Source organism: Furipterus horrens, unplaced genomic scaffold (assembly GCF_987537825.1).
Source record: "Furipterus horrens unplaced genomic scaffold, mFurHor1.1.pri manual_scaffold_5, whole genome shotgun sequence".
NCBI classification, from domain to species: Eukaryota; Metazoa; Chordata; class Mammalia; order Chiroptera; family Furipteridae; genus Furipterus; species Furipterus horrens.
In genome coordinates, this window is record NW_028327175.1 from 182,618,360 (window position 1) to 182,641,064 (window position 22,705).

Sequence of the window (22,705 nt, forward strand, 5' to 3'; positions counted from 1 at the left end):
TTGGCAGGATATCTTTTGGCAGTTGCCCACCCACATCTGACTGACATGGATTCGCTCAGAAAGTGATTCTTCTGGGGCAGACTCCTCTTCAGATTCAACCTGGAGAGAACTATACAATGGACCTGCTGGGGCTTGGGTGCCCTTTGTGTTGGAGGCCCGAGCCCCTTGGATATGAACAGCTGGTCTCAGGCTTCCAGAGCAGAAAGGAGTGGGGAAGAACAAGGCCTCAGGACTCTCACTCCCCAGAGAGCCCCAGCCTAGCTTCTGATTCATTACTCCTGTGCCTGAAGTCTACTGTGAAGGTCGAATACATCAGTCCATTGACCTCTCTTGTTTCTGGAGTCCTTTAAATCTACAAATGTATATGCTTTATTTTATATTATTTATTATGTACATATGCCTCTACTGTTAGTACATCGTCTGTGTCTAAGGTGAAATCTGTCCTGGATCCCCCTCATCTGTGGAGTCTAGGGTTCCATTGTCCCTTAAAAGTCGGTGAGAAGGCAGCAACTTTTTTTGTTTTTGTTTTGAATAGGTTGCTGCTCTTATGTTGGTCCTAGTGTCCCCGGCCCCTTTTATTGGGACCACCTCTATTCCTGGCAATCAGTTTGGGATGAGGATGGAATGGGTCTCTTAGCTGTAGCAAGGCGTCTCAAGTACCTCCATGAAATATTTGAGAGGTGGCTTCCTGGTGACCGGATCTGTTCTCCACATAGCGGTACAGCATGGCTGTGAGGCCAGGGGCTCCTTCCGCACTCCCACCCTCCCGCCCCAGGCCTGCAACAGTAATCGCTTCTTAATTCCCACCCTTGGATCGTAGAGTCCGTCTCTGGGCCATGGGAGCTGCCTGCCCATCTGGGCTGCTAATATGCCTCTTCTTGGTTTTGAGGCCCAGTGCCAACATTGCCTTGGCCCTCAAATAAGGCCCTGCTTTGTGTCTGATTTCCATCCTCCTTAGCCTTTACTCACTGTATCATAGTGTACATTTCATGCTTTTCAGCAGCGACATTTTCTGAACACAGTATTCAGAGCTGTGTCCGTAACCCTAAAGCACAAGTGACATGTATAGGTTTCACGAGCTGATTGTCATAATGAATGCATTTTATAATTCAAATGATGTAGATTTACAGTCGCTTCTATTTATTTTGTACCAATTTATCTGTAAATTTTGTGATTGTTTTAAAAGGTTTTTGTTCATTTCTATTCTATTTAGATAAATGACTTTCTGTTCACCCTTTTAGCAAATGTGTGTTCCCTCTTTCCTCTTTCATCTCTGCAACACCCTGGGTCCACTGCCCAGTTGCTTGGCTTGGCTGGTGGGAAAGCTGGAGACTGGTTGTCAGCACGGTCCCACAGCAGAGCGTTTCCTTTGGACACTTCCCACAGTCATGTGTTAAGAGAAGTGGGCGCTAAACCTGTGCCTCCAGCTTAGTCTGATACAGCCAGTTCCAGGAGGGTGAGTCTTTACAAGGACTGTAACCTGCCCCCCATCAGTTTATTTTAGGTAAGGACACTGAGGGTATCCAGATTTGCCCCTGCAATTTGTTGCTTAGTCACTCATCACACACAGTTCAGCTGGGCAAATATCCAAGCTGGTTTTTTTCTAGGCAAGACTGAAGGCCTCGTATAAGCCTCTCAGCTGGCTCTTGGAGATGCAAATGGCTCTGTGGAGCTGCCTCTGCTACAAGCCCAGGAAGGAGAAAGGATGCAGCAAGCGTGGAGGGTTCACCCCGAGTTAAGAACACTGGGCCTCAGTGTGGTGAGTCATGTTCTGATGCTCTTCAGGATCCAGTAGGTGCCCATGTGCCCTACTAATCCAGTGTGTGGTTCACATCCTCTTCCATCACTTCTTTTCAAGGCTTCTGTTCCTTCTTCCCCTTCTCACTCAGGTCACCAAACCCTGAAGATCTTCTGGTTGAGGTTCCCAGCCCTTCAGGGATCTATTCCTAGACCCCATCTGTTTGGAATCCTTTTTCCTTCCACTCTCGGTCTCTACTTTCAGTGAAGAACTGCTGACAGGACTGGCTTTGAGACACTGCCTGACTTAACCGGCATCCCACCTCCCCAGACGTTACCCCAACTTTTTGAAAGTCATAGGTAGATCTGTTTCAGTGAAATGTTACCTTCTTGGGAGCCGCCTGCTTTCCCTAGAAGCAGAGCACGAAGCACGCGTGGCCTGGAGAAGGGAAGGAATGGCATCTCCAGCACAGCCACACCCGGTTGGCTGCTTAGTATTTCCTCTTTACTCACTTCGTGTAGAGGCATCCCGAACTCAAATCGGGAAATTCTCCAAGGAAAATAGAGGCAGATTTTCCTACTGTGAGATGAGATTTGTCTAAGCTTTCTGTCTGTGCCCATGGAGTACCCATGTGTTGGTTCATTGCTGAGCTTTATTGTGAAAAAAGCTCTGGCGTTTCTATTTCATATAACAAAACATCCTCCCCAGGGCATCTTCCCAGCTCAGCACTTCTGAGGACAGTATACCAGAGGTTCTTAGAGAGAGAGGGAGTGGTACAAACTGACCTTTTCCTGGCTTGAAGTTGATTTCTGAAAACTTACTTGATACTTTGTGAAGGTAATTAATCTTAATAGAAATGATTCCTTATTGAAACAAAGGGAAAAAAAAAAATCAGATAGCTAACTAAACTTTCGCTTTCTTTGTATAACTCATCACCTCCCCTCCAAGATCCTCACATCTGTGCTCTTGTTTGCAAGAAGTCTCAGAACAAAGGATGGCTTGTAGGGCCGCTCTCTGAGACACTCTTGGTGGATGATTGTAAGGCCTAAGGATACAAAGGGAGAGAGTTGCCAGAATTCTTCGTTAAAGTGCTTTCCTGTCGGTGTCAGCACTCCAACAGCAGGCCAGCGCAAGACAGGACTTTAGATTGAGCTAGCAAGCTTCTCTACTACCCCAGGTTTGCTACATCATTGATTTGAGGGCAGTGAGCCCTAAAATGAAGCTACTTGCTTCAGAATATCCACAGTCACAAGTCAAAGGTTACCTCCGGTGAGACTCCTCTCTAAAAAGACTGACATTTCATAAACATTTGTCTTTGTTCCCAGTATCTCAGGAACTTGTGAAACTTGAAAGGACTGTTGCACCTTTCGCGGGAAGAATGTGCACTCAGCTGCTTGGGCTCCAGTGCACGTGCTGAGGTTTATCTTGGCCCAGACTCATCAGGCCTCATCTAGAGCCCCGGCTAGACGTGCCTTTGGGGAGAGGCACGCTCAGAGGGAGAGCCGGCATTTAGGGACTTACCTGTACCTAATTTGGTTCATGAAGCAATCTAATTCACTTTTTTTCTAGTAATATAATGGAGCAAAGCTATCTTATTTTGTGGTAAGAAACAAAGGGACCAGATCAAAAACTGCTCGTTTTAAGTTGGAAAATACAGATTATTTAGACTTACAATACCAGAATCAGCAAGCTTGAGATGAAATATTGTTTAATTGGGAGTACTTTCTGTGCTAAAGCTCTTCAGAGGGACTTAAACTACTGTGTATATTTTATTTTTGAATTACATACCTTTGTTGGGACAAGTCAGATGGTTGTGGCCTTGGAATGAAGATACTGGGAAAATGAAGGACAGGGAAAAATGGTTGGGATGGCCACATGAAGTAGAAAGGTCGCCTTGTTTGTTCTGTAAACAGGTGCATTCTCTCTTTATGACTTACTTTCTGTATACTCAGCAGTGAGGACAGTGTGAGATGCCGTTCCTGTTAGCACAGCGCGGTGAGGACGGGAGGCCGTGGGCTCCGGGGAGGCGCCTGGCTCTGCTTCCTGGGTCCTGTGCGTGTGCGTGTGCATGTGGTGTGTGTGCCTGCCCTCTGCTCATTGAAGGTAGTGCACTATTTTCCTTCTATTTTCAAGACGGCTCAGGTAGCTCCATGCTACAGATTTCATTCTCAGGGTCTCCTAAAAGTTGCGTGTCATTGGAAACTGTTCCATTTGAGGAAAATCTTAAAGAGCCCTGTGCTCTAGTCACCAAGCAAGAATGTCATGAGAAACCCAAGTATTGAGACATAAACTACTCAGTCAAGTGAGGAATTGGGCCCTTAACTGTATGGCAATCGCTAGATCATAGTTTCCATTTTTCCCATCATCCAAGAAAGATTAAATAGTTTCCATAACATGGAATGTGGGCAAGGCTCCTACCCTTAATGCAGACTTAGATATGCAGTTGTTTGTCTCAGGCTATTTGTGGTGAATAAGCAGAGTATTTTTAAATGCTCTTGGCAGCCTTGGAAAAAAAAGCAAGGCTTTAAACTTGTTGACAAAGTATTCCTTAAATAAATAAACCTGATTTAGAAATATCTAAACATGGACAAAGTACTTTTAAATCTGACATGTCACTACAAGTGGCTTTAAAGTGGCTGCTTAAAAACAAGACCAATGTGACTGAAGGATTTGTAGCTCTAAGAACCACTTCTTCTAAAAGTATCTTAGGAAGGGTAGCTTGAAGGGCTGGCTTTCTTATTTTAGGTCTCAGCAGATGTGCATATGGTCGGAGGAAATTGAAGGTCTAAACTGACTTTTCTGAACTACACCACCTGAGCTGTAAGTGGCCATCTCTGGAGAGGTGAATGTATGTGTGGGCGAGTCCTCGCGCAGAGGGAACCCAGCAGGGCTGGGCTCTGCGGGGCCTCTGCCCAGCTGCTGGGTGTGCTAGGGTCCCTGTCAGCCTGTTCATGCCCTTAGCCTGGGAGTTGAGTTCAGTCTACACTCCCAAAGTGGCTCCTGGTACTTTTACAAAGCCTGAACCTTTAAGTGGTGTTTCCCAAATACCCAGGAAAGAAATTCTGAGAAGAGCTCTGGGAGATCTGTCTTCTCGTAGTCTAATAAGCCCAACTCAGCTGCCCTGGGTGCCTGCCTGTGAACCACTCACTCCCCAGCACACTCCTAACAGGACGAAGAGAAGCAACACACTGCTCTGGGCCTTAGACTCTTATGGAATCTGAGTTCTTTAAAATATATTTTGGTGACTCTGGAGAAAGTTGTAACAAGTAGTCAAGTCTTACTTATTCCAGTTGTATTTTTCACTTTTCGGTCTTTGGACCCACTGCCAGAGACACCTGGTAATAATCTCTTTATAGTCAGGTAAGATGGACAATACTAAAAGTGTGGGAAATTACAGTGAAGTGCTCATGTTGGTCCTTGCTGTAAAAGGGAAGGTATGTAAATTTACTATTATAAGTTAGCTCTGTAGTTATAATAACTCATTTAGAAGTTCTTTGAGAAAATTTAAGACCATGTAAAACTTGGGCAACCTTCATCTTGAGACTAATTAATAACTGGGATGACCATAAACACATTTTCTATAATTTAAAGCAAGACAAGTGTCTGACTGTTGACATGACTTAGTGTAAAGCCACAGATATTAGAAGTGGTGAGGTCATATGGCCTTGGCTCAATTGCTGTGTCTCCTACCTATAAAATAAATTCTGAAAAGGGGAAAAAAAGTCTTAGCTTACAGTCCTGTACCAAAAAACTTTCCATGAGAAAAATCAAGGCCTATTAAGTGTTATAAATTTAACCATTACCCATTAATTAGTCACGCCAGACTCTATTTCTTTTGAGAAGAGAATGTCAGATTGACGTCCAGAAGCTAAACCTAAACCCAACAGTTATTGCAGCTGTGCTACAGAAGGCATCAAAGTCAGTATTAGAAATATTATACTTTATTGAATTCTAGAGCAGCTAATCTACCCTCCCATGTTGACCAATGACAATAAGAAGGAAAGAAATATATGAAGGTTAAAGTGAGAGTCTACACCACTGTTAAAAATGTAGCAACATTCTCTGTACTGGGAGGCAGGTACACCCCCCTAAAGTACACAGTAATGATCCTTTCTTGTTCAGAACAACAAGAAGTGATTTCACGTGGGATTCTGAGGTGGATTTGTTCACGCTGATTGTGCCCTCTGCTTCAGTACAGTTCTGGCTTACAGAGCCCACTTCCCATCTGCTCCTGCTTGACAGGGAAGCGCAGCGCTCAGCTCCGAGGGCAGCAAGGGCTGGAGCTGGGCAGCATGAGCCACGTGAGAGCCAGACGAATGGATTTTGCTCTGTTATGCTATGACAGAAGTTTCCTTCTTTTCTTTTTGTGGCTTGCTCCTTTGTCCTTTTTCAGCTAAATTCTCTCTATAGATTAATCCTAGATGAGAAAAAAAATTGGTTTTTGGGAAGGAAAAAAAAAAGGCATTTTTGGTATCAATCACAGAAGTGTAGAAACAGGGAAGACTTTTGCCTCAAAATGAAATTGCTGTGGTCCATTGCAGATCAGCCGTACAGCAAGCAGAGAGCAGTTGTGCAAAGCCCCTGGTGGACAACAGCCTCACCAGTCACTGAGAACACCGAAAAGCTTGTAAAAGGAACCCTGACCTTAACAGAAGACTACGTCTAATAATGGAAACACTGGATTTTTCCAGTGATACACACAGTATTAGTAATGCACTGAAAAGATGGACTTTGGAGTAAGAGCACAATTTGTAATATAACAGCATTTTTAAATCACCTCTTTCCATCCTCCTCCCTGTTCCACTCCGTGACCATTTGATATGATGATGACACAGGGTCACAAGCCACAACAGAGCCATCTGCATGCAGCTCAACCTAGCTTTACCCTTACTTTTTTCCAATACAGATTCCATCACAATTTTGAAAAGAGTGCAGACACACAAAACTAAAACAAGTATATCCCTATGATTAGAATATCTTAAGGTCTTCAGAAACTTTTCAGATATACCTTTGATGGAGTGCCCCCCTCCCGCTAGAACCCAAACAGGGACATGATCTCTGCTCCTGTGAGTCCTGCCAGAACTTGTTTAATGGGTGCTCAGAATTTTGGTTTTCTTCCTTATTCTTCTTCCTCCTCTTCCTCTTCATCATCATCTTCATCATGGCAGTGTGTGATTTCCTGGGGGGCCAGTGGGAAGAGGTTGGGGGGTTTAATCTCACTAATGGACCGTGTCAGCTGGTGCCGCTTGTAGTCAGTGTCTTTAAAATCCACTGAAGTGCGGTTCCGGGTGGCAAGGGGGGACTCCATCTCGTTGATATCTACGTGTGTGTGTTCCACCGTCGACTCGTGAGGCATCTAGAACAAAGTCAGAGGTTCAGAAAGCAGCTGGAGCAAAAGTTATTTCCCCAAACCTAATTCCTCTACCTCATTTTTAAAAAACAGTTCAAAGATGCTTTCATGACTATCACAGAATTCCAATAAATCCACTGCATCATTAAGAACATTATAAACCTGCACCATCTCTCAATTAATGATACTTAGAAACTTTCCCACCCCCAGCATTGCTCCACCCTGCGTGCAAAGCGCTTGCCCACTCCCATAGCTCCAGCAATCCGACTGCCACCGATGGACCAGGCAGTGCTCAGTGGGCTGCCTGCGCCGGGCTTCTTTAAAGCATATGGGCCACCCAGCTTTATCACACAAACGTCAAGTATGAAATGACCCAACAGCAAATAATTCTCCATCTGGAGCCCAGAGGTAATAGGATGCTCATGAGGTTGTGAATTGTATAGAGGGTGGCTGTAACTGTCCCATACCTTGTATGTACAGTTTTCACCAGCAGATAAAATTAAATTGCTGCGTTCCAGTCTACTTTAAAATAATGCCATCATGAGCTCTCCACTGTAAAATGTTAGCATTTGGCCAAAGAGGTTTAATGATCAGCTGATTGCCTGCTGTGTAAAGAACCTTTTCTGAATCAGGGCCCCACAACCACTGAGTCCACTGGTGTTCCTTGCTGAGCTCAAGCTGATCTTAGCATTCCAGCCTGGGATGATTTTTCCTTTGTCCACCTTCTCCAAATGTAACTAACACTGTTCCTTCATAATCCATCCTCCTGAAAGTACTGCTCACAGTGAGCTGCTATACTTTTCCCACTCTTCCTAACTTAGAAATCAGGTGAAACTCACCACCAGAACTTGTAGAACAAAGCTTTCAACTTTCTGCTTCATTCTATTCCTTTGTGCCTAAACTTTTTGGAAACTAGTGAAGATCTATTGGGTAAATGTCAAAAGGAAGCTTTATTATTTGACTTGTTTCACTGGTTAAAATAGCAAGTTCCACTTCACTGTTTGGTGATCATCACTACATAAATATAGTTCTCAGCAGCAATCCAGCCCTCACAGCTTACTAATTCTCGATGCTTTGGTTCTTTTAAAAGATCTTCAGTCTCATGTTTCCACTTTGCCAGCAAAGTATCCTCCTGGAACTCCCTAAAGCTCCTTCCCTGTCCTCTTTCTCCCCAACCCTCAAACTGTGCCCAGGTCACATTTACCACAGCCTGAAACTGGCTAAGATGGGAGAGAAGAGATCCTAGAACATAGGAATAGAAAACACCACATTTCTCTCTTTAGTGCTAACAAAAGAGGAAAGTCTTTACCATTCAAACAACCTGTATTAGATTTCAGAATAAAGTTATACACCCTGTAACATTCTATCTTGATCATTCTTTCTCAAAGACTCCTTTTTATGCAACCTGCCCTTGGGCTTTGCCCATCAGAGAGGAATAATCCAAACCCTCCTATACCATCCCACAAATCTGGTTGCAGAGCTCAGCCTTCAGAGTATCTTACCTAGAAATAGTAGCTTAAAGCTGTATCAACTCACCAAGACGTGGGCAGCTCTGAAGAGGTAGCTGAATGGGTAATACAGCAGATTGATGAAAGACGCTGCATAGAGATCAGCATAACGCATCACCTGACTGGCAAAGAGGGTTTGCCGGGAGCCACTGCGAAACAGGCTTCCCATCATCCCATAGCACATGTCCATGTCATGGGTTACTTTCTAAAACAGAACAAGACTGAGTGTCAGCTCATTCAAAAAAAATATTTACTGAGCATTGGCTATGTGCCAGTCCCTGTACAAAATCAAATATGAAAATCACTTTGCAACTTCACTTTGCAAGTTTCCTCCCAAATCCAATTTGGATACCTTAATACGTCTCTGGATGGAGCTAATGTCTGGGCGCTCATTGCTGCTGCTGTCAAGGTGCCTGGAAACAAAAAATCCCGTGAACATCTCTAGAAAGGATCTCTCTTATACGTAGGTGACTCCCAAAAAGGCAGATGAGTTTTAGGAAATAAAACTTTAGAATTAGGAAAAAAACTTACTTGTAGAGTTCAGCCAAGAAAATATCCAAGCTCTGAAGTTCCTCAAAAAGTGCTTAAGTTTGGAAGAAAGAGGAAAATATTTTAAATAAATAAAAAGCACCCAGTTTTAAACTACCACTGAAACTATATTAAAAGGTTGCAAATATGACTGAAAAATAAAGCTATGGGTGAGTGCATAAAATAACCTCCTTCTTCCCTGCAGGGAAACCCACGGATCCCCTGCCTGCAATCTGGCAGCAAACGAACACCCAAACTTCCTTTTTAACTGCCTCCTTACCACTGAAACACCACTGACTACAACACTGCTTCCAACTGAACGCTGAGCCCTCTGTGCTTACCAAGTGCTGATTCACGCGGCACCTGCAGTGTGGCAGCAAAGCAAGTCTTAAAAGAGAATGAGGTGACTTGTCCCGAGTTACAAGTCTAGGAAATAGAGCCCAATCAACTAGCTTTCTAAAACTTCATAGGTGGAAAGTTGAAAATGTGGATGAAAGGCTAACAAGAAAATTCCATCGATAAGTACAAACCATACTAGCAGCCAGCATCGGCTGTGTGCTTTCTCTCTGTTCCAGCTTTTCTCTACTTGGGATCCCCAAAGAGAATTAAGCCTTAATGTAATCACTGTATATAACAAATTTGCTTTGTCTGCCATATTTGGGAGAACAGAGTCATTTAATCATTTTCTCTGTTCTGTGGGTCAGATGAGGAGCCATGGTTGAGAAGGGTTGTTACTGGTATCTTTTTTTTTACACACATCACACTTCAGTTAAGTCTTATCTGCGCTATGAGGTAAGATATTATTATCCTCATCTTCACATCTGCAGAAACTAATGCAGACGCGTGGTGTCTCAGTAACTTGCCTAGAAGCTGCAGGCATTACCTCTGCCCACACTGGGTGAAGCTGCTAGCTAGGACTGGTGGAAGAATCTGCATGTCAAACATCTTTACATGACTAAGTCCACAGCTCACGCTGCGATTAACACTGAGAGCCGTCAATGCCCCAGAGTCACAGATACGAGCTGGGAACAGAGACTGGAACCAGTAGCACCGTCGGACAAACGGGACTAAAGAAAAAAGTGGCGCTTACCGGTTAGCTGCAACAGAACAGAGCCCAGGGAGTAACATTTTGTACTTAAAATTAAAGGGAATCAGGAAGAAAGGTGAACAAGATAACCTCTCATATTTCCTCAAATTCTGGGCTTTTATGAAATATCTGGCTATCTGGGAAGGAGGTACGCAAACATCGGGCCCATCTTTTGACCATCTTTGACCCCTACATAGGAAGTAATGGCTCATCAAAGAGGACTGGTTCACAACTGGCCATGTACGTAAACTAGCTATGTCAAAGATTTATAAAATAAGTAATGGCTCCTTACAACTCTTATCAGTCCAGACATGAAGTTCCTGTGCAAGTTCAGGTATCACCAAGAAAGTACGCCACCCTTGCCGTTTCTTTGATTTTAAAATGTCCCCAAAAATGTGATCTCCAATATACAAAATATCCTTGCCCTTGGCTCCCAACAGATCACATATTGTATCAGATGAACCTGAAACAACAGAATAAACAATGAGAAAACAAAAATGCCCTCATATTTAAAAACCCACATTCCCAGTACCATTAATAACCAGTAAATACGGGGCTGATTAATTTTATTCTTACTACTATGTAAGGAACACACTAGAAAAAGGGCTTACCTTTCTTAAAGACAATGACCCACCATTGTCTTTTTTTCTTTTTTTTCACCATTCTTTTTATTGCCTCTAAGACAAAACCTTCAGCTCCAGTGTGATGACCAGAGCTCTTGACTACCAAATCCAAGAGGAACAAAACTATGTATCTCAGCTTTAGTGACAACTATAACCCTCAAAAGTGCCACCGCTTTTTCTCATCACAGATCTGCCACTAAGCTGGCTCTCTTCAATGGTTTCTCACTCCAGCAAAATATATATCTGTGTCCATAGGGGCTCCTTGGGGACCCCTGAGAACCACCCCAAATGATTACAGGACACTGAGAAAAAGCCTCAAATAGGTAAAAGAAAGTTGGGGGAAGGACAGCAGATCCTTTTAGTGAAAATCAAAGATTCATTAGGACATACTAACAACTTCTCAAGCCCATTCCCCCTGACTCCTGCCAGTGGTAGAGGCTGAAGCATTTACCTTCAGTAGGTGCTATCTTTAGAACACTAAAGGGCAGAGGAGCCGCTATACTCAGAGGACACTCACGCTTTCACAGTGGGCAAATCTGCGACTCACCTCCTGAGTAGACAATACCATGCTGTAAGGGGCCTGTGTAGGTACCAATTTTCAGCTTGCCAGTTTTCTGTAAGAAGAGAATATGGACTTTGTAATACTTCATCATTCTATCATAATCTCTACCCAGAATGCCCTTTGGCTATCTGTTAAAACCAAAAGCCTTAGGATAATTTCAAAAGAGAGATACAGCTAAGTAGTTAAAAATTCCTGTTTCCTCAGGGAGAGTAAGAGTGAGAGAAGGAGAGATCATCCTCTCAACTTACAGTATCCACCTGACGTAGTACTGTGCCTTCTCCAAAAAAGAGCGGTTTCCGTGCATCCACCAAGATCAGGTCAAAGTAAGACTGCCAAGGCCGATGGGAGCTCCCAGGCTGATGAAGGGGAAACAGCAAAAGCTGAAACATCACTCTTAACTACTTAAGGCACTAATATTTAATCTCACTCAGATGCAAGATATGTAGAAATACTAAGTATAATCAGAAGATCCAACTATTGTATTAAAAACATATTGTATCTTGTCATAAGCCACATCCTTTTGGAAGCAGGCAAGGTAAAAATAAAATTAATAATCTCTACATTTTAAATTATTTCATCTCCTACTTATTTCACAGATATTTAATATATGAAAGAAAGTGTGCTCACACTCTGAAATGGCTAAAAGAGGCTCAGGGGGACTAAAGAGAGATGCAGATCAATACCCAAGAAACAAATTGAGAGAGAGAGGCAGAGATAAGCATCAGAACTGAAGTATACAAACTGACATGGAACTATTAGGAACTTTTACTGGTTACGACCTCAGAATGATGGCTCTAGGTACACCGTGGCCTTGGGCTCATACTGCAGGCTAACCACAGCACTAATGTAAAAGTTACACCCATTAACATTATTTCCATCCTGAAACTGAACCACGGCATTAACTTTTTAAGGTCAAGCTTCATGAAGAGCAATGCATGTTGTGCTTTTGGATGATCTCAAAACAGGGATTTACTGATACTTACTCAAAAAAGCCTAGGATTAAAATCCCACAAGTATGTGATTAAATTACAATGAATATTCCTTAAATCTAAGTGCAGCCATACTGCAATATCAAGCTTAACTGTTTCCTCGGCACAAAACTCATCAATAACTAATAGCAGAATCTAGACGCTGTCAAAAATATACATATTTTCTGTTTCTTTTAATCAGTTATCTTCCTCAACCTGAAAATTCCAAATTTAACAACTCTGCATAGAAGTTCTTAGGCATAAAACTATTCTGATCCCATCCTACTAAATGCCACATGAACATCTCTTATTTCTGTCCACTAAGTTTTCAAATTGCTAACAACTTTAAATTATAACTGCGTCTGCATTATTTCTCATGTTAATGAAGATTTCCAAAATGGTCCTAACCAATTCCTTAATGTCAATATTCCAGGCTGATTAAATGCATTCATTATTACTAAAGCAATGGTCTAGTAATTCACATATAGTACCTTGGGGCCATGTGGGAAATCAAACAGGTAAGTCATAATTTTCTGAAAGAAAAAAAAAATCCAACATAAGGTTCATATACTACTTCTACAAAAGATAAAACACTACTAAAAAAAATCACACACAAGTTTTTCATAAGACATGCCTTTTTCACTACAGGATTCATCACATTCTTATTTCCTCTCAAGTTTATGAAATCATGGCCATGAAAGCCAGAACTTAATGCTTCATTATAACAAACAAACAAACACTTCTGATATTCTCAGTAGGACATGGATTTCTTCTAGGAGATTTTTTTTTTTGTACAGATTCATCCACACATCCCTACCTAATTCTCCTACCGCACTGGAACACATTTTTGGAGGCAAGGGCCTTCCGAGGTAAGCAGACGGAGAAAACTAACGACTCACATGGAAATAACAAACCTCGGTCTTCTAAATCTTGTTCCTAGACCAGCCAAGCCAATGGCTTTGTAAAACTGCTTATTCCAAATCGCCAGATTTTGAAGCCAAGATTTTACATGAAGAGGACGGGGAAGTACTGAACTTCTTGCTAGTACTATGAATTTGTAACTGTCTTAGCAAAAGTAGGATGAGGTTAAGGAGTTAAATCAGCTTTTCTATGTGCTTTAATCATGGCAAAAACATTTAAGTGAAGCAGCAGTAAATTCTGAGGGCTAAGAATCAAAATATCTTCGCACCAGCTATCGCTGTCTGGCTCTCAACAGCAGGGACAGAGAGCACGTACAACAAAAGGGGTGACTTCAGTTTTATAAATGATGTGCCAGAGAGACACAGAAGCCATTTTGATCAGCACGAATGTTTTAAATAACCCCCAGGTTAAAATGTTCAAGTAGCTAATAGCAATCAGGGAAAATAGTCGAAAGAAATACTTAGAAAAATTTCATAATCATTCTGATGTAGTCCTTACGCTATTTATTTTTGCTCTTCTCACTGCTTTCAAAATAATATGGTAAAAACTACCCTTAATACACTATTATCTTGTTATCTTCACAGTTCTTTAGGCCAAAATAATTTCTCTGTATAAATAAACAAATATGAATATTAAGCACTTACATCTGTATATTTATAGTCACTGTTGGTGGCAAGAAATACTTTGCCTACTTCCTTCATCCGGCTCAGAAGCAAAGGCAGTTTTCCCTGAAATGTAATACAATGATGAGTAAAAACACAAATATATACCCATTTACTGTGGAACAGCCATATGCTGGGCTTTCGTCCGCTGAATTAACAGGGAATGCCCTTGAAGGGTTGGTTGGATGGCTACAGATTTCTGCATTTAAAAGATCACATTATCACTATGCATAAATTAAGCATTAACATATGCAATATACATGGTGTATGTAATACAGATTTTATATATAAAATGATACATATAAATGATTATATGCTTATTAAAAGCATATCTCTACCTTCCTCATGTTTGCCTCAGAAAAGACTTTGATTTACCTTGTAATCTTAGGACGTGAATTAGATGTGTTAGATCAGGAGGAGCTGATTTTAAACACTGCCAGCAAAATCCTCTACATGGAGAGCATTAGCTATAGCTTCACTGTATACACTTTCATTAAAAAAACAAACAAAAAAAACCTTGCAGAATTGAAATGACATGTGCAGGATACAATCTAGAAATGCCAGACCCACCTGTAGATACATAAGGAAATTCTAACTCCTCATATAACCAGAGAGAAAAACAGATTTTCCTTCTCTCCCAGTGAACAGGTTTCTTTACTTAAAATCTCCTGGAACCCACCTGAGCCCCGCAGTGTTCTTTTTGAAACAACAGGGACTGGGGTGGGAAGGGAGGGGAAGTAGAGGGTTCCCATATCGTCTTCATCCAGCTTCCCTTAATACTAACGTCTGACATAGCCATAGCACAATTAAAACTGAAATACTATTAGCCACAGATTTTTCTGAATTTTATTAGGTTTTCCACTAATGTCTTTTAAGATATTTAAAAACTTTCCTTATTATTTCCTGTTGATAGGTTAAAGACAATGTAAATAAGTTACATACATGTACATTTTTTATACGATCTAACACAGTTGTTATGATTTGGGTTACTACTTACTAACTACATGAACTTGGTCAAGTTATTTAATCCCTTTATTCCTCAGTTTTTTCATCTATAAAGCAGAGGTAACAATACCTAATTCAGGGTTAAACAAATTAAATGGGACAATGCATGTAACCACTCAGCACATGGATATGCACACAGTGACCACTCTAGCTGCTTTATAATTAGAGCTATAAGGACAAATGGAATACTGGGGCTTCTTGACTATCGACAACCAGAAAAAACTATACTAAGACCTATGCTCTGGCTAAAAACTCTTGGTAATTATACTTGGCATATATTATGCCCAGACAAAGAAATCTTCCCTTGTGCATTTCATTATAAATAGGCTTGTTATTGAATTAATTTCCCAAACCTAAAATAAGCTATCATATAGATTTCTCATTATTACTTACATCTTTGACTACATACTTCTCAAGATTTTCAACTGTCTTTTCCTTAAGGGACCCCTAGGGGAAGAATAAAAAGGAAATAAGAAAAGAACAAAACCAGTTTTTAATAGTTTATAAGACTAATTGTGTTTACTATCAACCTAGATACATTTAAGTATTTACCAAAATGGAAAAGTAGATACACTGGAGAAGGCCAGAATAGAGTGGCATATGTGATTTACTGCAACCCTGCCTCCAAAATATATTTAAAATATAAAACTATTTTTATTTTAAACTAGAAAGCAAAAGGCATCTCATATTTTCCTCAGTACAATTTATAGTAAATGCAAATATATCTGATAATGTTATCAGTCAAGTGGGAGGTATTTGAAAAGAACAAAATGGACCATAGTTATCTCAATAGGATACAGCCAGTATAATATTAACACTAAAATCCTTTCTAAGTATGTTTGGAAAATACAAAATGAAATACGATCTATAAACCAAGCAGCACCAGTGAGAAAAGATCAGTTTTACCACAGGAAGCAGGACAATCAAAGACAAGAACAAAAATACTATAGGGGGAAAATCCATGTTTGTTTGTTTTTTTTAGGAGAAAAACTCCGCTCAGTTTGCACATGGGAAGTTAATGTCAGGCCCTATAAAGCACATGCCATGCCCTGGCTGATGTGGCTCAATGGACTGAGCGCCGGCTTGTGGACTGAAAGGTTACAGCTTCAATTCCCTGTCAGGGCACATGCCTGAGTTGTGGGCCAGGTTCCCAGTTGGGGGCGTACGAGAGGCAACCAATAGATGTTTCTTCCGCACTTCAATGTTTCTCTCCCTCTCCTTTCTCCTTTCCCCCTCTAAAAATTAAAAATTAAACAAAACAAAACAAAAACATATGCCAGTGAGTAAAGAAGCAGCTCTTAGGTACCTTGTAATGAACCCAGTCAACAGCATCCCTCACATCCTGGAACATGCTCCGGTAAGACATGAAGAGGTCCCCATCTTTAAATCCTGTTTCACAGCTATAGAAAGATGAAAAGAACATGACAGGGAATCCAAAGGAGGTTAAATAAAGTATCATACATTGCCCAGGGACCCAAAGTTTCCATTATCACTTGGATAAAGGCACTGGCTAATTAGGAAAATAATTACTCTCTAATGAAAATCCATTTTGACCACCAGAGATGACTATTCTGTCCAATGGAACACAATAACTGTGAACAAAGGCAAAGTGATAGAATATAATGACTGGAAGCTAAAACACCAGTTCGAAAAATATCAGGTTCCTTTATTCTTCACTTTTAAGAAACAGGTTCCCATCAAAGATATATTTAAAAGTTAAAATTGGTAATTTAAGTTCTCTCCATCCTGACTTTTCTAACATTGTCTCTGAATACAAAGGTACTCTTTATTTTCTATTTAGCTTAGTGACTTGGTGCTCTACCAAATTCAGTGCCTTGAAGTGGGTAAGACCTGAAGAGGACAGGAAGTTAGCAAACTCTGGCACACATGGCTGAACTTTCAGCAGTGGTTATGCAATTCCCTAAAAAGGAGAGGATAACTTGTTTGAGACTTAAGCAAAATTTTACTTTAGAAGATAAACGGTATTGATCCCTCAGTCAAATCTTGCCGGGTGGGCCTGGGAACGCAACTCAATTACTGTCCCTGAATGGCTCCTGGGTAGCTGCTGTGAAATGAGTAGGGGGGTTTTAGTGTAATTCTGCTCGGACAGATAATCATCACACAAACCTCCCACTCAGTTGTCACAATTAGCACCTCTGCTGGCCGTCTTCATTCCCAGGAGAAGCCAATCAGAAGTGGTCCCTTCCAAACATGGCTGCAGCACAGTGGCAAGGAGAGGGGCCGAGTGGGAGGTGAGAGCCTGCATGGAGCTGCTGGTGCTGTCCCATCTCTCAGGCTGGCAATGAGGCATCTCTCACTAGCACTAAATTCACTTCAGAAAAGCAGAAAAGACCTACAATGGCCAGTTCTCTAAAACCCTGCACATTAATTTTTTTAAAAAATGAACTGGAAAAAAATTATATTATATACATACCTGGTATATCTGGGACAATTAGTAAAAAAATCTACTAGGCAGGCCAACAGGTAGGTCTCTGAAAAATGAAGAATAGATATTCATAAGCTATAAATGAAATAATTCAAACTTATTTTATCTCCCTTGAGCAAAGATAAACAATCTTGGTAAAGAGGAGAAAGTATCAGCAATATAAGCATAGAATGAGTCTACCTGGGAGGTTGAATAGTGTGTTCAGAATGTAAAATCTTTCAGTGTCATCTCGTTGGATAAATTTATTTGGATACTGCTCTCTAGTTTCTGGTCTGAAAGAAAAAAAATTAACTGACATTCAGAAAACTAACATTATAATAACTGTGAGAAAGATTTATCATTCAAAAATTCATTCAAATATTTTGTTGGCTACATGCAAGGCAGATTTCCAAATGCTACATAAGAAGATAAACAAGCTCTGGTTCCAGCGCTTCAAGTTTTCGGTCTGGTAAGGGACAATTATAACACGGTAACAAATCATAACTACACAAGAAAGGTGCAGAGGAGCTATGAGAAAAGTGAGGAAGGGGAGACCATTTCAACCTGGCGTTGAGAAAAGTAAATGTGGGAGTGAGGAGAGAAAAATCTAAGAAGGGTTCATAAAAGTGGTGGCATATGAGCTGGTCCTTAAAGGCGAGGGAGACCAATTCAGAAACTAGTCCAATTTGTGTCAAGAAAGGGAAGCAGAGAAAAATAAAACTAGAAAGGTAAACTGAGGCAGATCGTGCCATTGTTCTTATCCTTTGCTCAAGGGCAAGAGAGTGTCACTGACAATGTTTAAGCAGAGGGATAACACTGGCAGAGCTGAATTGTAAAAATATTAAATCAGTTCCAGTTTTAAGATAAAATGGAAAAACAGATGTGATATGTTGCACAAATAGCTACAAATTTGTCCCATCTCTTTGTAACGTCTTTGTGGTTCTCCTCTGATTATGAGATTGCATCCTTGAAGACAGGCTTGAAGAGCAATGGGATCCAAAGAGAGACTTCAAGAACACTTGTGCACTGGGGCTGGCCTGCTTTTGCTGCTCTTGGAACTCTGACACTGCTGTGTGAATGACAGTGAGCCAACCTGCTGGGGGGGAAAGGCTGTATGTAGAAATGGAGCAGACTAGCCGACAGGCTGCCGACTGCCAGACAGGAGTAAGGCCATCCCAGATCAGCTGAGGAACCCCAGAATTGTCCAGCTGACTCTCAAAATTTTAAGCTAAATAAAATGATCATCATTTAAGCTACTAAGTTCTGAAGTAATTTATTATGCAGCGAAAGCTAACTGACACAGAGACAAAGGACTACAAAATCAGTTACGTGGTTACTGCAGCAGTCTAGATGAGAGAGAGCACCAGGAGCCTGTTTGAGAGCGGCAGCAAAGGAAATTAAAGGGAAGAATGTATTCAAGAGAAATTGCCAAAGTAAAATGAATAAGATCAAGCAATTGGATGTGGAAGATGAGGGACATAAAAATCAAAGATAATGATGTTCAATAAAAAAATAAATAGAAAGAGAAAGAAAAGATAATGGTGTTTACATTGAGGTGTCTCTCAGAAGGTGGTGGTTCCATTAACAGAAATATGAAGCTGGGTAAAGAGTAGATGTAAGAGAAGTTTTATTTTAAATACATTGAGGTCAAAGTAAACAGATTTTTACAGGCAATTGGAAACACAGAACTTAAAACAGCAATTCAGATAAGAGCTAATATCTATGCACAGGCAGTAAGTGAAGCCAGGAAGACTGTTAGAATAGAGGACACCACTTAAGAGTACAAAGAAAGAGAAGACTGAGGACATGTCCATGGAGAACATGTAGAGTTTAAAAGAAAAAAGCCACTGAAGTTATTATAGGCGCATGAGAACCTTGGAGAGTGAAATGAAACACTGCAAGAAGAGGAAAGGGACAGTATTAATAAAAATATTACAGAGAAACTGAAAGGGAGAAAAACTAAAATATAAAAATGCACAATTCTTATGGTGAACTTATGGAGATAATTAATCTAAATAAAGAACATCAAACTTAAAGAGTAATCTGGGTCAATTAGTGGTTCAGTCTGTTAACTACAAATGGCATAAACTCTAGTTAGGAATATAAAACTCACATTGTTTCCTGTCTTTGTCACCCATCTGAAATAAAGTTCCAATAAAGAATAACTTTGGAGACTTCCAGCCAAGAGGGAGGCCTAGACTGACACGCTCCGTCTCCCTCCACAACTAAGAAGGAATGAAACTACCGCAAAACCAGAAATAACCAGAAGTTCCAGAAAATAAAGCTACATGGAAGTCCAATGTATGAAGTTATAAAAACAAGTGGTGCTCATCCTACGGGTACGAGGGGTGAAGCCGGGGCGGAGAGGTCAAGCTGTGCTGGTGGCGACGGCAACGGCACTACGGTAAGCACAGACACCCATATTTAAGGGGAGGTGACAAACGCCTGGGGAGCACCCCCAGCTGCAGGCCAGACCCTTCAGCTTGTGATTACAATGCCGGGGAAGGCAGACCCCCATTGCCTCAGACTGTGAGGGCTGGAGGATGTAGGGATGGAGAAGGAGGCTCCCTGTCTCTCAGGGGAGAGTGAATGGCAGGAATCCATCTTGGACCCCACCCCCACACAAAGTGCCACAGTGTGGTGAGAAGGGTCGCCCGGTTGTGACGAGTGCACAGGGCTCTGCCCCCTATAGCGTAGGTGTGACAGCCCCGCCCAGGAAGCAAAGGTAAACACAAAACTGTCAGGACGGCACAGATCATGAGAAATCCCGGTGATGCAGCTGACCAGACAGCAAATATCTAATTTAATGAAGCAGTGATAGGAAATCTTTCTGAGGCTCAGTTCAGAGCTTTGGCTATAAAAACGCTCACAGACCTAACAGCAGATCTTAAAACGGGGAAGAAATGAAGGCTAGTTCTGCTGAAATGAACAAAACACATGCAAAACTAGTGGTGAGCGAAAGAAAACCAGGGATCTAATCAACAAATCGGAACATAGGGAAGGAACAGTCAACCAGTGCAGAAGAGGAAACGAAAAGTGAGAAAAATGAGGAGAGGCTCAGAAACCTATGGGACAGCTATAAGCGCGCCAACGTCCAAATCATAGGGTTGCCAGAAAGTGAAGAGGAAGAACTAGAAATTGAAAAATTATGTGAAAAAATAATGAAGCAGAAATTCCCGAACTTGGGGAAGGAAACAGACTTACAGGTCCAGGAAGCACAGAGAGTTCCAAAAAAAACTGGACGCAGGGAGAACCACACCAAGACACATTATAATCAAAATGTCAAAAATTAAGGATAAAGAAAGAACCTTAAAAGCAGCAAGAGAGAAGAAGAGAATTACGTACAAACGGGTCCCAATAAGACTATCAGCTGATTTCTCAAAAGAAACTCTGCAGGCAAGAAGGAACTGGCAGGAAATATTCAAAGTGATGAAAAGCAAGAACCTACTACCACGATTACTCCATTCAGCGAAGCTGTCATTCAGAATAGAAGGGCAGAGAAAGTGCTTCCAGGACAAAGTAAAACTGAAGGAGTTCATCAGATCCAAACCACTGTTATATGAAATGTTAAAGGGACTTGTTTAGGAGAAAGGATCAAAACTATGAACATTAAAATGAAAACTATATCACAAAAACCAACAACAGAAGCTAGGGAACCGAAACAAAGGCAAACTAAGTAGGCAACGAGAGAGTGGGAAAAGAATTATAGTTATGGGGAACGTATAGGGGGGAGGTCAGCAGGGAGGGGGAAGGGGGAAAGGGAGGGAGATGGTACAGGAATTAAGAAGCATAGTAGGAGGGAGTGGAGTAGATAGGAAGATGTTGAAAAGAACTATATGCACAATCAATGGGCATGGACTAAGCGGGGGGCAGGGGACAACAGGAGGGGGGTCACTGGGTGGAGGGGAACAAAGGAAAAAGAAATTGGGACAACTGTAACAACATAATCAATAAAGCATATTAAAAAAAAAAAAAAAGGAAAGAATAACTTTGGCCCTCGCTGGTGTGGCTCAGTGGATTGAGCGTTGGCCAGCAAACCGAAGGGTCACTGGTTTGATTCTCGGTCAGGGCACATGCATGGTTTGTGGACCAGGTCGCCAGTTGGGGTTATGGAAGAAGCAACCACACATTGATGTTTCTCTCTCCTTCTCTTTCTCCTTCCCTCACTCTCCCTCTAAAAATAAATAAAATCTTAAGAAAAGAAAAACACAGTAGTCCCTCTCTATATCGCGGTTCACTTATCGCGGCCTCACTGTATCGCGGGATTTTTAAAAATGTTATATTTAATTATTTATCGTGGATTTTTTGCTATATTGCAGGATTTTGTGGTACTGTGTATGTTGTTAATGTACATAGGTTTAAGAGTGTAGAATATGTTTAAGAACATAAGTAGTGTTTATAAAAGTGTGGAGAAGGTTAATTAGAGTGGGAAAGGTTAATAAGGGACTGGGAATGGTTTATAAGTGTGTGGGAAGGGTTTATAGCCTTAAAATGTATATAAATACTAAAATAAATGTAAGGTTCCTACTTCACAGATTTTCACCTGTCGTGGGGGTCCGGAACGTAATACGCATGGTAAGTGAGGGAGTACTGAAACTGTAAAATATCTCATCTTGCAGCCTTCCAAGATTTTTTATAATGAAAACCAAGGTGAAAGGGAATAGTAATGATATGCTTTCTTCAGTCAGGTTTAGTAAGATGACACTGTCCCTTTAGATATACTTTCCTATTCCCACCATCATTAAAGAGTAATTCCTCTACATGGGGATAGCTAACAGTTATTAGTCACTTAGAATTCAAACGGACCTATAAATGCAGTTAACAATTACATTTTGTTTAAATTAAGTGTCAAATCATGCTAATATAGCTTAAAGAAATTAATCTGGGAGGAGGTAATGAATCATAAAAGGAGGAATGCTAGAATACTGCTAACTTGCTGCAACCGCTTGAATAAAGATGTGATCTCAATATTTTTCTATTCTAAAACTTTTAAAAGCTTTGCCATTGTCTAAAAAAAGAGGCCTCAGCTCATTGACAAGGCATGTACGGTGCTGCCTGCTGGAGCCCTAGCTTCCCTCCCAACCGGGTCCACTATGTACTTCAATAATTCTCTCCCCCTCATCTTCCAGACTCAGCCTCGCTCTTCTCCATGGACTTTTCCTTTTGACTCTAAAGATGGTACAGTGCTAAGTGCTGGCTGAATGATTTAAATGATTCTGCATTTACTCATAAATGACTTATTTTTGAAACACTACTAAATGTATTTCCAAAGGAACTATTTGGAAACATTACTGGCTTAGTTGGGGGAAGAAAGAATACCTGTGGATT

General features: G+C 41.2%; 1 protein-coding gene across 5 annotated transcripts in view; it reads right to left on the reverse strand.

The window, feature by feature from the left end:
• Positions 1-5,663: 5,663 nt before the first annotated feature.
• The window catches only part of NT5C2 (5'-nucleotidase, cytosolic II), a 156,542-nt gene continuing 139,500 nt past the window's right edge, over positions 5,664-22,705 (reverse strand). For 3 of the 5 annotated variants that reach the window (XM_090278534.1, XM_090278533.1, XM_090278535.1), the window contains 12 exons: positions 17,579-17,670; positions 17,387-17,444; positions 16,259-16,352; positions 15,346-15,399; positions 13,930-14,013; positions 12,856-12,897; positions 11,645-11,752; positions 11,382-11,448; positions 10,504-10,674; positions 9,128-9,179; positions 8,949-9,009; positions 8,601-8,801 (listed from right to left, as the gene is read on the reverse strand). In XM_090278534.1, coding sequence (XP_090134660.1) covers positions 8,616-8,801; positions 8,949-9,009; positions 9,128-9,179; positions 10,504-10,674; positions 11,382-11,448; positions 11,645-11,752; positions 12,856-12,897; positions 13,930-14,013; positions 15,346-15,399; positions 16,259-16,352; positions 17,387-17,444; positions 17,579-17,670 — 1,069 coding nt within the window. In that variant the 3' untranslated portion in view covers positions 8,601-8,615. Of the gene's footprint in view, positions 7,095-8,600; positions 8,802-8,948; positions 9,010-9,127; positions 9,180-10,503; positions 10,675-11,381; positions 11,449-11,644; positions 11,753-12,855; positions 12,898-13,929; positions 14,014-15,345; positions 15,400-16,258; positions 16,353-17,386; positions 17,445-17,578; positions 17,671-22,705 lie in introns of those variants that run through there. The other 2 variants (XM_090278536.1, XM_090278537.1) reach the window with 1 other exon arrangement.